At 38.5% G+C, this 12,654-nt stretch overlaps 1 protein-coding gene across 5 annotated transcripts in view; it reads left to right on the plus strand.

The window, feature by feature from the left end:
• Positions 1-12,654, plus strand: part of LOC139952991 (voltage-dependent calcium channel subunit alpha-2/delta-2-like) — a 90,291-nt gene that overhangs the window by 34,106 nt on the left and 43,531 nt on the right. For 3 of the 5 annotated variants that reach the window (XM_071952375.1, XM_071952366.1, XM_071952385.1), the window contains exons 17-18: positions 3,876-3,950; positions 10,013-10,042. In XM_071952375.1, coding sequence (XP_071808476.1) covers positions 3,876-3,950; positions 10,013-10,042 — 105 coding nt within the window. The remainder of the gene's footprint in view (positions 1-3,875; positions 3,951-10,012; positions 10,043-12,654) is intronic. The other 2 variants (XM_071952394.1, XM_071952401.1) reach the window with 1 other exon arrangement.

Below are 12,654 nucleotides of genomic sequence, written 5' to 3' on the forward strand. Positions count from 1 at the left end.
TGGGTGCGGAGAGGTCAATTTCACCCTAACCACATGTAGCTTTTAAAGACGTCATAGGTTAAAGACACTGGATACTATTGGTAATTGTCAAAGACCAGTCTTCTCACTTGTTGTATCTCAACATATGCATAAAATAACAAACCTGTGAAACATTCAGCTCGATTGGTTGTCGGAGTTGCGAGATACATGCAACTATGAAAGAAAAAACACCCTTGTCACACAAAGTTGTGTGCTTTCAGATGCTTGATTTCGAGACCTCAAATTCTAAACTTGAGGTCTCAAAATCAAATTCGTGGAAAAAATTACTTCTTTCGCGAAAACTAAGTTACTTCAGAGGGAGCCGTTTCTCACAATGTTTTATACCATCAACCTCTCCCCATTACTCAATACCAAGAAAGATTTTATGCTCATCAATATTTTGAGTAATTACCAATAGTGTCCACTGCCTTTAAAGTGGCTGTGGTGTTATGACCAAAGCAGACCTGTGGCTGTACATGTAATTAATAGCTCTCACCCAGTTACTGCACAGGCACATGCATTCCTCCAAATCATATCTATGGAAGGGGTGTCTCAAGTGCAATTAATGAGTGAGTTCATAACTCCATGTACATGTACAGCCATACCTGTGAGGTCATGAGGACACAGTCCCTTTAAAGACTCCCCAAGTTATGAAAACTTAGTTCCAAATGGGATCTAGAAAAGTGTAACTTCAATACGAAAATGTGAGCAGTGACTTGAAATCCCATTGTGTTTGTCTGTGATGGGAGATGTTCATTGGACACTTGGTGGCAGCAGACTACATGTATTGAGTCTTTGAGTCTCAGAAATATACTATGAGCTCTCCTGCCACCTAGAGTCTTGAACGGTCTTATTGTGAATAGTTTGTGTAGGTATACTTTTAATATTTTATATTTTTTTGAGAAGCACGCTACCTTTCCGATAAAACTGTACTGACTTGAGTGTTAGGAACCTCCAGCACCACCCCTCCCCCTATACCAGCCCTATCCATAACAAAAATCCACCTTGAATTGGTATTTTCACGGTTTGAGAAACAGTACAAGTTTCTTTTCACCCTCCGTCTGTTTGACTTTTCACACACTTTGTATAATGACTGGGCGATACTTAAAGCATGTACATGTATTATGCAAGCCTTTTAAACCAAGACAATAGTCTATTTTGCCGTGTGATTTTATGGTTCATTTTTAAACCTGCTTCAAAAACTGATTTTATAGATTGAGCAACACTTGAGTATTTTCTTTGACACTAACACGGGAAGTGCTTCAACAGTCTTTCACTGGTCCCCCACTCAACTGCCCCTCAGGACTCACTACACGCCTTACTGTCCATTAGTCAAATCCTCATACCAACACTATTCCCGAATGCAATTACAACATCCAACAAGTGTCTTCACGCGCACTGCTTTTGCAATTGCTTGATTCTAGCGTAGTGTGAATGTTATGTTTTTTAAACTTAATTCATGTAATTCTATCTTTTTCTGTCCCTTTTTTAGTCCACACCTTGAGCGGCCTTTCGTCGCTAGTAAAGGGCTACTTACATAATCAAGAAAACAAACTAGTTCGCTTTGGAGGATACAAAGTCTTATGCAACCCACAATGGTGGGCTTATTATAAACTGACAATCAAGTTTCTGTGTGTGTTGACAATGGTCATGTACATGGACAGGCCACGAATGATGAGACACTAGTGGATTACGTGTACACATACATGTATACACATATCAAAGTCTTATAGCACACGTAATGCATGTATCTACCAACAAGGTTCTCAAGGCGCTTAGTATATACATGTACATTTTTAGAGAAAGACAGGTTATTGAAGTTATGGAATCTGAGACCCAATTATGTAGCACCTTATAAGGGTTTACAAGGTGCTACGGTGCATTCAGCAGCAGTTACCTTTCAACTGAAAATAATCCCAAATGGGTAACAGGAAAAAGATTTGTAATCCTGAAGCAAACCGGCTTGACCCACGCCACAATTCTGTAGGGAACTGTCCGCTTTAGGGAACTTTTTGAAACCTGGAGACAAGTTTAAAGGCACTGTACATGTTTGGTAATTGTCAAAGACCAGTGTTCTCACTTGGTGGATCCCATCATAAGCATAAAATAACAAGCCTATAAAAGACTTCTAGCTAGAAGTCTTTTAATATTTTAGTGAGAAATTCCCTCTTTCTCAAAAGTACGCTACTTAAAGGGAGTCGTTTCCCACAATGTTTTATACTATCAACAGCTCTCCAACGCTCGTAAGAAAGTCAGTTTTAAGTTAATATTTGTTTTGAGTAATTACCAAACCTGTACCTTCCCTTTAAGGAGGGTGGGCCCTAAAACATGTTGGCCTTCTTCAGTAAGTTAAATGTTCACAGTTTTTTTCTGTATCAAAGACACCTAAGCACCAAAGCTTGAATTTCCCTGGTCTTCTGTTCACCTCTGGTTCACCCCCCATTAATGGATTACAGAGTTGTGTTCTAATAGTTGTGTGCTTTCTAGTTGACTTTCAAACGTTTGCGTTGTTTGCCCAAGCGAAAAAAGACTGTAGTACACGTATGATCCCCTTCAGAGAATGTTTTATTGCTTTAACAATATCCCATTCAATCTCTAACAAACTTAATAACGAGAAGACTTTTTACCAACCAAAAGGACCTAAGGGTATAAACGCAAAAAAATTAATTAATGGCATGACGTTTCGACCCTAGCAGAGTCTTTCTTGAAAACCTCTCAGAACTCTGCAAGAGTCGAAATGTCATGCCACCAGTATTTTATGCGAACTAAAAAATGATTGGGGCGCCTCACTCCACTACCCTAACAGATTTGTACCTTGCTCCCATCCTATCCTTGGTGTGTTGATGTAGTAGACCTTAATAATCTTGTGGGGCCATCTTGTTTTCTTTCCACGCTGAGCCAATCATCCTAAACTGAGGGCCAAAACAGTACAGTCCGTTTTTCTGATCAACAGGAAAAACTGTGATTATGAAGACCATGTGACATTACTGGTCACTGCTGTCCAGTGGTTAGACTGCAGGACTTGCAATCACAAGGTTGTGGGTTCGATTCCTACCAAGCTAAAAATAACAGCTGGTTTCACAATGACTAGAATTAGCATTGTCATCTAGGAATACTGAAACATAATTTCTTGATGCGTGTTATTCATAATCATAGACGTTAAACCTTTGTTTGTACATGTACATGTATGAGCGAGTTTATTTTTTATTTATTTCATTTTATGTTACTTTTGGTATAAAGAAAGGAGAGCGCATCTCTCCTCTTTTTCAGCTTCTTATTTGTATCATTCTCAGGAATATGAAATGGCTGACTTTTATCCGGTGAAGAAAATCGGTCGCTAAGCAGTATTATTCTGTGTTAAGCGAGTTTTTGTGCTTTCTGAAATTGGGCCCTTGTGCTTTTTAGGAAATAGTACATGTAGTAAGCTCTGTAATTGTCACAAAATATAAAATGGCATGGTCCTCTTTTGTGAAACTGTAGTAAACACTTTCAACATCACTGCTTACATGGGGAACCGGACACAAGATGGCCACAAGATGATATAGGTCTATCAGGAGCATGCATGGATGTTAAACCTGAATGCCAACGCCCATCCTATGCATCTTAAAGACAAGAATTTATTGAGAAAATCAATGTTGTTTTGGGAAACTTATCAATGAAAATAATTTCTGTCCTGTTGTTCATTTCTTTGATTTATCAATATGTTGATGTTTTTTAACAAACTTTATAGAGGGAGGACCTTACAATTTTTTTTGAGAAACAGGAACACTTTATAAGTCAATTTTTACCAATTTTGCATCTTTAATTGGCAAAATCAAGTTATTTTTCCTTTTTTTTATGTTTTCGCTGTTTCTCAGAACCAGCAGATGGTGGCAGTTGTAGGTACAGATATTACTACGAAGAACATGGAGGACACTGTACCCCAGCGAAAGGTAAAGTACTCATACATGTAACCTTCTACATCGGTCAGTGTCGTTCCTAATTTGTCAAAGTTTTGCGTCTTTAAACGTTTGTCTGTGAGTGTTCATTGTACATGTATGTCAGAGAGAGAGAGAAAGAGATCTGCTGTTGTTCAGGTGACTATAGTAACAAAGAAAATCCCCAGGAGCAATCAAGCTTGCAGTGACCTGATTCACTGCTGTCTGTAACCCTGTCTGTATGCAGACTGATAAACTACGCCACACTCCCTTAGGTAGCTTCCTATAATGTTTAATTTGGCATCCCCTGTATGTTACATGTGGCTCTGCTCATTACACTGCCAAATACTCAATTGCAACTTGGCAATTACATCGATATAATGTAGAACATAATACAATCTATCCGCTGCGCGTACATATGCGGGTTCTGGCATGGGGGCAGCCATTAGCCTATCTCCAACGTTCATCTACGTACCAGCACGTGAATTTTTAGCGCGTCTATGAAGACCCAGAAATATTTGTGTACGGCTTATGGTGCATTTGTTTGCGCAACCGTAGTAGGTCATTCTTTATCTTTGGGCAATTCATGCTTGGCACATTGATAAAAATGTGTACATGTAACTTAGGTCCCAATTGGCGACTACAGTTACGGTTATGACTGTTGCTAATGGAGTTGCTAAGGGCATCCTATACTTCAATGTGTGTTGAAGCAGAAACCTACACATAGCCATAGCTGTAGCTGCTACTTTCAGATATGGCCTCAGTCTATGGCCTCAGTCTCAGTCTTGGTTAAAGGCAGTGGACACTATTGGTAATTGTCAAAGACCAGTCGTCTCACTCGGTGTATCTCAACATACAGTATGCATACAATAACAAACCTGTGAAAATTTGAGTTGTGAGATATGAATGAAATAAAAAATACCCTTGTCACACGAAGTTGTGTGCTTTCAGATGCTTGATTTCGGGACCTCAAATTCTAAATCTGAAGTCTCAAAATCAAGTTTCTTGTTTCTCGAAAACTACATGTTTCACACAATGTTTTATACTATCAACAGCTCCCCATTACTCTTCACCAGCTAGGGTTTTATGCTAATAATTATTTTGAGTAACTACCGATAGTGTCCACTGCCTTTAAAGATGCTCCTTCGTTCTATCACCCCCTACACACTGTATATATCCACACCACTGTCGCACACAAACGGTTTGTGGAGGACAGTGATGTGTACGTGTGTGATAGCACCCTCTGTTGGCGATGTATTACAAATATACAACATAAGAATGTCTGGAACCAAGAATGTACAGCTCCAATGGATAGATTGTGTCAGACTTTAGTTTTTTGAGAAAGTGATCTCTGTTGTGGTTAGCCCATACATCAAAGGGTGGACCTTCAATGGGCCAGTCTTTTGTTATTGTCCTGTCTTTGACGTGTGATGTAATCTGAATTCCTAAAAATCATTGTTTAATCGGTTTTTTTTTGGTGACAGACACAACTTTAATATTACAGGTTAACCTTTGGTTCATTTAAACCTGATACAGTGTATATTCAATCCAACAGAGAAAACAAAATCAGTCTCAAATTATCTTCTTGCTGAAAGCAAGATTTCTCTACCTCTGATATGCTTGAAGGATGCAATCATTTTGAATCATTTCTTCTCCCTTTTTGTTGACTATACTCCCCCCTCGACCCTAAAATACAATTTTTTTATTTGTCTGTGATTAATCATCCGACAACATTTCCCTTTTCATCTCTGTGAAAATGTGTTGATGAAGTTTTTTTTTATAAGTTACCATAAACGCCATTTCATCAGGATGAAAGTGCTGAATTGTTTGACACACTACATGTATATTTCCATTACAAACAATACCCATGTGTCTTGAATCACCATTGCACAAAGTTTCTGTGATTTGACCTTTGAACTGACGGACTCAGAAGCTGCCAGACGGGTATGCAATGGGGGCGCAATGGACCAGACTGACAGACGGGGCCGACATGGGCAATTTCACAAAGCAATAAAGTTCATCGCAAGACAAATTGTCAGTATAACCATAGTGATTTGTATTGTGACATCACACTTTACTTAGCAACTATGATTGATATTCAGTTAAGATTAATCTTAGCTGTTTGTGAAATTAGCCCCAGATTCTTGGACAGGCCAACCATCAAAGACATTATTATTTTTAAGCTGAAAGACAGGACATAACCCACCAACTAACTAGGTCAGAATGTTTATGTGTTTATTTTATGTTAGCAAATTAACCTGTAGTTATTCGTTTCTAACCCCCTGTTGTCCGTGAATCAAAATGGCGGGGAAAAAAAAGAAAAAGAAAAGTTGTCCATTGCAACTGCAGTTTGTTGTCAGTTGTGGCATGTTGGAAGAGATGTCTGACTTTCCATCGCAAGCTCGTCACGTTGGATGTTGGAATGCCCGGAGTGGTCATAGCAGTTGTCCGATGTGGCGATGATGTGTTGAAGCAAGAGTCCAGAGTCGATACGAGATATATGTTCAGTTGTCGGGAGGTCCAGCTGTGTGGGTTAAGAGGAACAGCTCCATCTTTGATTTCCAACCGTCATCTGCTCGGTTTCGCTAATGTCTTGTCTCAATTAACCTGCTCTGGTTATTGACATGAGATACCAAGCTGTAGTTCAAGATGCCTCCACCCACATGTTTCTGAGTTCTGTGAAAAACAATCCACAGGCGAATCACTCGAGGTGAGACTCAAACCCACAACCTTTCCAGATCCCCCCCCCCCCTAAAATGTACTCTTGAGCTTCACGCTAGAACTGAGAGGAACTGAGAATCCCAACAGCTGGACCTCCGACGACTGAAAATGTACCCACATACTCAGAGTTGCAAAGAGGAATGTTGTATTAATTTTTGATGACTGAGTGTCTACATGTAAAGCCTGTGCTTTTTAGTTGCATACTAACAAGTCCTGAGAAATGCTACCAACCCAGGCTAGTTGTAGAAACCTTTATGTATGAAAGTCATAGAAAGACAACCTGGAGAATGCTGAGTGAATTATTATGGTTGGACATGATTATGAGACCATTTTTTAGACGTGCGCTTTCACTTTGTTACATCATGTTATGCCATTTGTATGTAGATGACCAAGGCAAAGTTAATGCTTAAAATGGGCATTGCCATTCTCTGAATCTGAATTATATAGTCTGCAAAGCATCCGAATGGAAACATCACACCAACTTGTTGCCGAGAAGACAAAGAATATTTATTAAGTTTTAGACATAAGAGGAAAACCCCTATAGGGAAAACCTGCTCAGTCAGGTAGGGATTGAAAAACCCAATCCACATGCAAGGGTGCAGTCCGTGCTCAAACTGAGGGGTCCACAGTGGTGAAAGGCTGGGACATAAACCACTGAGTCAAGGCTCCAGTCCGTGCTCAAACTGAGGGGTCCACAGAGGTGAAAGGCTTGGACATAAACCACTGAGTCAAGGCTCCAGTCCGGGCTCGAACCGGGGTCCACAGAGGTGAAAGGCTGGGACATAATCCACTGAGTCAAGGCTCCAGTCCGGGCTCGAACCGGGGTCCACAGAGGTGAAAGGCTGGGACATAACCCACTGAGTCAAGGCTCCAGTCCTGGCTTGAACCGGGGTCCACAGAGGTGAAAGGCTAACTGACAGAAACCACTGACCCAACCTGACTGCCCATCACATGATATCATCTAGCCATGCATGCGAACTTTGTTTAGATTCGCCGTGTCCACATCCGGACTAAGAGCGCAGTCAATCTCAGCATTCTCCAGGTTATGTTTCTTTGATAAAAAGCAACGATAAAGCATTGGTAATGTTGACTACTAACTATGAAGAAGTGGTTGCCAATTGCGGCCATATTGTTTTATTCTCCAATCTAAATCCTTGCATTCAAATTGAGGCTGGATAGCAAAAAAGTCTGGTTCCGTTGTGTAATGAGAGTGTACGTTCTTGGGACAACACGACAGGGACCAAGACCAAAATGTTGGCAGCTTGATAAAGCTAGTTACTTACCAGATTACTACCTTTGAAACAGTCAATATGCATAGAAATTGAGAAATAAATTGTTAAGTTCTTTAAAAAAAGAAATTGTTTCAAAATGAAATATTTTGAAAAAGACCCCTCTGTGGATAGATGTGGTACATTGATTGTGGTGTAGAATTTGATGCTCCTTACTATTAAAACATTTCTCAATGAAATTCAACATCTAGATAACATTACCAGTGCTCGACTTCGTTTTAAAAAAGCCCATTATCTGTTGTCAGTTCTTTTCCCTTGCCCTCTGTATTTCCAAAGAGTTCCCTTGAATTCTGTTGTTTAATTTGCCCAACTGTTTTCTTGTCTTGTGAACCAGATTGACCTTTTGAACGGACACGTGACATTTAGAGAAAAATTTGCATTGTACATTATTAAAGAGAAAATAAATTCTCTATACAATAAATGCACCATTTGGTTCTTTTACGTGCGTTACACAACACTACAGGACCAACGGCTTCAGGTCCCATCCGAATGGGCGAAGCATCATTGAAAAATGTCATGTTTAAAGGCACTGAACACGTTTGGTAACTGTCAAAGAACAGTATTCTCACTTGGTGTATGCATAAAATAACAAATCTGTGAAAATTTGGACTCAATTGGTCATTGAAGGTGCTAAAAAATTATGTGTGCTTTCAGATAGGAATAAAAGGCTTCTGGCCAGAAGTCTTTTACTTTTTTAGTGAGAAATTGCCTCTTTCTTAAAAACTTCATTACCTCAGAGGGAGTCGTTGCTCACAAAGTTTTATACTATCAACAGCTCTCTGTTGCTAGTTACCGAGTAAGGTTTTATGTTAAAATATATTTTGAGTAATTACCAAACGTGTGCAGTGCCTTTAAGGACACAAGTGTCTTGACCGGGACTCAAACACGCAATCTGCTGATCAGGAACACCATAACTCCAGTCTTGCCATACTGCTGAGCCTCGACATGCCACATGTTATCCTAATTTTTAAGTTAAACAATTATTCTATTTGGCTTTACAACTAAACCTGTACACATTTGAACACACACAAAATTAAGACCACTTTTTATTAATAAAACTATACTGACGGACAATTCCCCCTTCAGTTTCTCTGCTACGCCAGCTCATTTCTCCCTCGTCTCTATTATCAATTTTCACAACGTATCTCTCAAGCCCCTTTCCCCATTTCCTCCCCCATGAACTAATTGTACTTTTTCACCCATTGTTGTAATCAGCCTACTAACAATGTATGTATAGCACTGTATTTTCTGTCTCATAGCATAGGCGCAGAAGTGAATGCTATCACTGTTTTTTGTTGATTATTGTTTTGAAATATTTATTATACCTGTCTACTTAAATGGTTCGTGCCATCTTTTTTTAAAGCTCTCATTTCAACAAGTGACAAATATATTTTCTTTTTTAAGAACTTAAAACTTTTAAAGAACTGCAAATTTTTTGGCATAAGGGGGAAGAGTTGCTCAAAATGAGTATAGGTATAGAGATTTGTTTCCACCATGAATTTCTTGATTCCTTTAAAAAAATAAAAAATAAAACTAGAAGTTAAAACTTAATTATGATTGCATAGATGATGGATTAAGCGTGGTTCATACTTCCTGCAAATTAGCATGTGTTACCAATTTTGCAACGAATAATTCGGAACAGTTGAAATGTTTCAACACCTACATGTGCGAGACATTCTCTTCGAAAACAGTCATGCAAAGTCAGAATTCGCTTCACATTTGCATTCGCAAAAAGTCTGAACTAGTGGCTTTATTGTCCTCTTTGGCAACCTCAAGTTTTTAAGTTTGAAAACTCCAGAAAGAAAAAAACCGTCACCCCACTCGGCTAGAAAGTAAAACCGATCAAAAGGGCCGATCACTTTTCCCATGGTAGGATTGAAGGCATCTTTATTTGATTGTGTGACTTCCCCCTCCCACCCCCTCCCTGTTTATAGAATGTTTGCATCTGGTATTTGCATTTACTAACTTTAATCATGGTGTACATTTGTGCTTGCTGTACAGAACTAGACCTTTGTGTATTGTTTATTAGCTTATGACTCTATTCTCTCACTTGTAATGTTCTTTTAGCCCGGGTACAACTCCGTGTATAATAAAAGCGTAAGTTGTCTTCACAAGTTTGTCAAATCTAATGGGCTTCCCCCCCCCCCTCATTGCATTTTGTTTGGGTGTGATTGCTGCTTGTTTTGCATGCGCATCTTGTGGGCAGACATGAGGGTGTCATGTGCTGAACATGAGGTCATGAGGTCATTTTGTGCTAAGCATGATCCATTCATTTGAGAAACTGCATTCAAAATTTATGTGAATACCTGTGGGTTTTTTTCAAAAAAAAATTTTAAGGCTTTTTTTTAATTCCCAAATCTGCATCCCATTCAAATATGAACTGGTTTAATTTTGATATGAAAGAAAATGATTATTGACAGTCACGAATGGATCATGTGACAGTCGTGTGTCGATCAAGAGTTGGTCACGTGACAATCATGAATATGTCATGTGACATTCTTGGATGGATCATGTGACAAGTGATGGTTACTCATGTCGAATGAAAAAGCTTTATTCCAGTTCCAGACCAGGCTTGTTAAAAATTTGAAATCATAAACAGAACACAATATTTTAAGTGTCTGTTTCGGTCTGGAATTTGAGTTTGTACTGCTGAAACTGAGTGCTTGTTTCTCATAAGTTTCATATTGCATGAGTTTCCTTAAGCAACCATGTTATCTTTTTAAACTACTGGTTTGTTATGCTGGAATGAACATAAAACGCATGTGTATCATCCTATCATTGCTGCTTGCCCGTCATGCATGTCATGTGGCTGTTTCGTGTCATGTGACTGACTGTCATGCATGTCATGTGACTGCTGCGCATGTGGCACTCACGCATGTGTCATGTGACTGCTAAGCAACCTCCATGTATGCATCATGTGACACCCGAATGCGCGTTACATGTAACATTGGTGGTGTGGATTTCATCCTTTTTTCATACATCATGCACGTTTTAAAACCTCCATAAACATGGAATCATGTAAATCTTCCGTGTTTTTCCGCACGTTAAACTCCTAACGCAAATTATTAATTTTAATTTTTTGACTTTTTCTAGCAGGAAATGTGATTTACATATTAATTTTATTCTCACAAATTACCTTTTCTGATTTTGATAATCATACACAATGTAGTTTCTAACCATTCACTGAAATATATATATTTTTTTTGACGTGTACGTAATTAATTATTTTAAGGCACTTTTGAATAACTTCCAACATTTGTTATATTAACATTAACCCTCATGAGTGATTAACTAGAATCCATGCCTCACTCTAACCACATGCAGTTGGACTTTGAGCGATTGGGGTTGGATAGGTCTAAAGACACTGGACCTGTTTAATTTAGCCAAAGACCAGTGTTCTCACTTGGTGTATCCCAACATATGCATCAAATAACAAACCTGTGAAAATTTGGGCTCAATTAGTCATCAAATTTGCAAGATAATAGTGAAAGAAAAAAATCAACCATGTTGCATTACTTTGAGTGTTTTGAGATGTATAATTACCAAAAACAAAAAACGGTCATCTCACTGTTGGTAATTTCTGATTCCATGCATTTGACCATTAAAACCACAAACAGCACCCTCACTGGGGTCAAAGGAAGACCCATCTTTGGTTGAATGTTGTGTGTGGCTCGTATGCGCTTGTAGTTTTTCCTCAGCGATCCTGGCCTATGCAACAGGTTTATTGTCCGGGCATCATGTTTTTACGCTCAAAATAACCCACAAATATTTCTTGGGGTACCAGTGTTTGTTTTAAGTTCATTGTGAATCCTTATTCAACTTAATCTGAAGATTTACTCACAAAATTTAATTGTTATACATCAACTCTTATTTCCACTCGGACACTTATTTTGTGTACATTTGCATACATGTATATTTACTTATATTTGGCACTTTAAAGGAACATTACAGAATTGGTTTTGCTAGCAAAAACGTTGCTGGCAGTGTAAGCTTTTTATATAATCCACCATATACATAAATTGACAAACCTGTAGAAGTTTGAGATCGATCGGCCACCTGGTGCACGAGAGAATAGTGAAAAGCCGATTACAATTTTTGCATCGATGCCAAAACAAGAATGAATAAAACGCTCACTGATCGATTAACGCCAAACACGAAATTAGATTGTTCATTTCTCATCAAATATGAAATTTCAGACAGAAATATTTAAAGGAATGTTTTCTACTATCATCATCATTAGACCGTGTTAGTTTTATGATGTTTACGATTTTTGGTTCTTACCAATTCTTTAACGTTCCTTTAAATAACCCCTTTTTTATTGTTCTTATTCAACTCAAGAGATAGACTCTGAATCCTTCCTCCTTCTAACAGCATGTAGTTGGACTTGGAAGGGTTTTGGAGTGTTAGGTTTTAAAACCTTTAATCCAAAATGGACATCCAACATATATTTATGTTTTGGAGATATATTTATGTTTTATACAAAACACGTTTTGTATAAAGCTCATGGTGGCCCTTAATAAAACTGGACACTATTGGTAATTGTCAAAGACCAGTCTTCTCACTAGGTGTTTCTCAACATATGCATAAAATAAAAAAACTGTGAAAATTTGAGCTCAATTGGTCGTCGTAGTTGCGAGATAATAATGACAGAAAAAACATCCTTGTCACATGAAGTTCTGTGCTTTCAGATGCTTGATTTCAAGACCCCA

Source organism: Asterias amurensis, chromosome 2 (genome assembly GCF_032118995.1).
Source record: "Asterias amurensis chromosome 2, ASM3211899v1".
Lineage (NCBI taxonomy): Eukaryota > Metazoa > Echinodermata > Asteroidea > Forcipulatida > Asteriidae > Asterias > Asterias amurensis.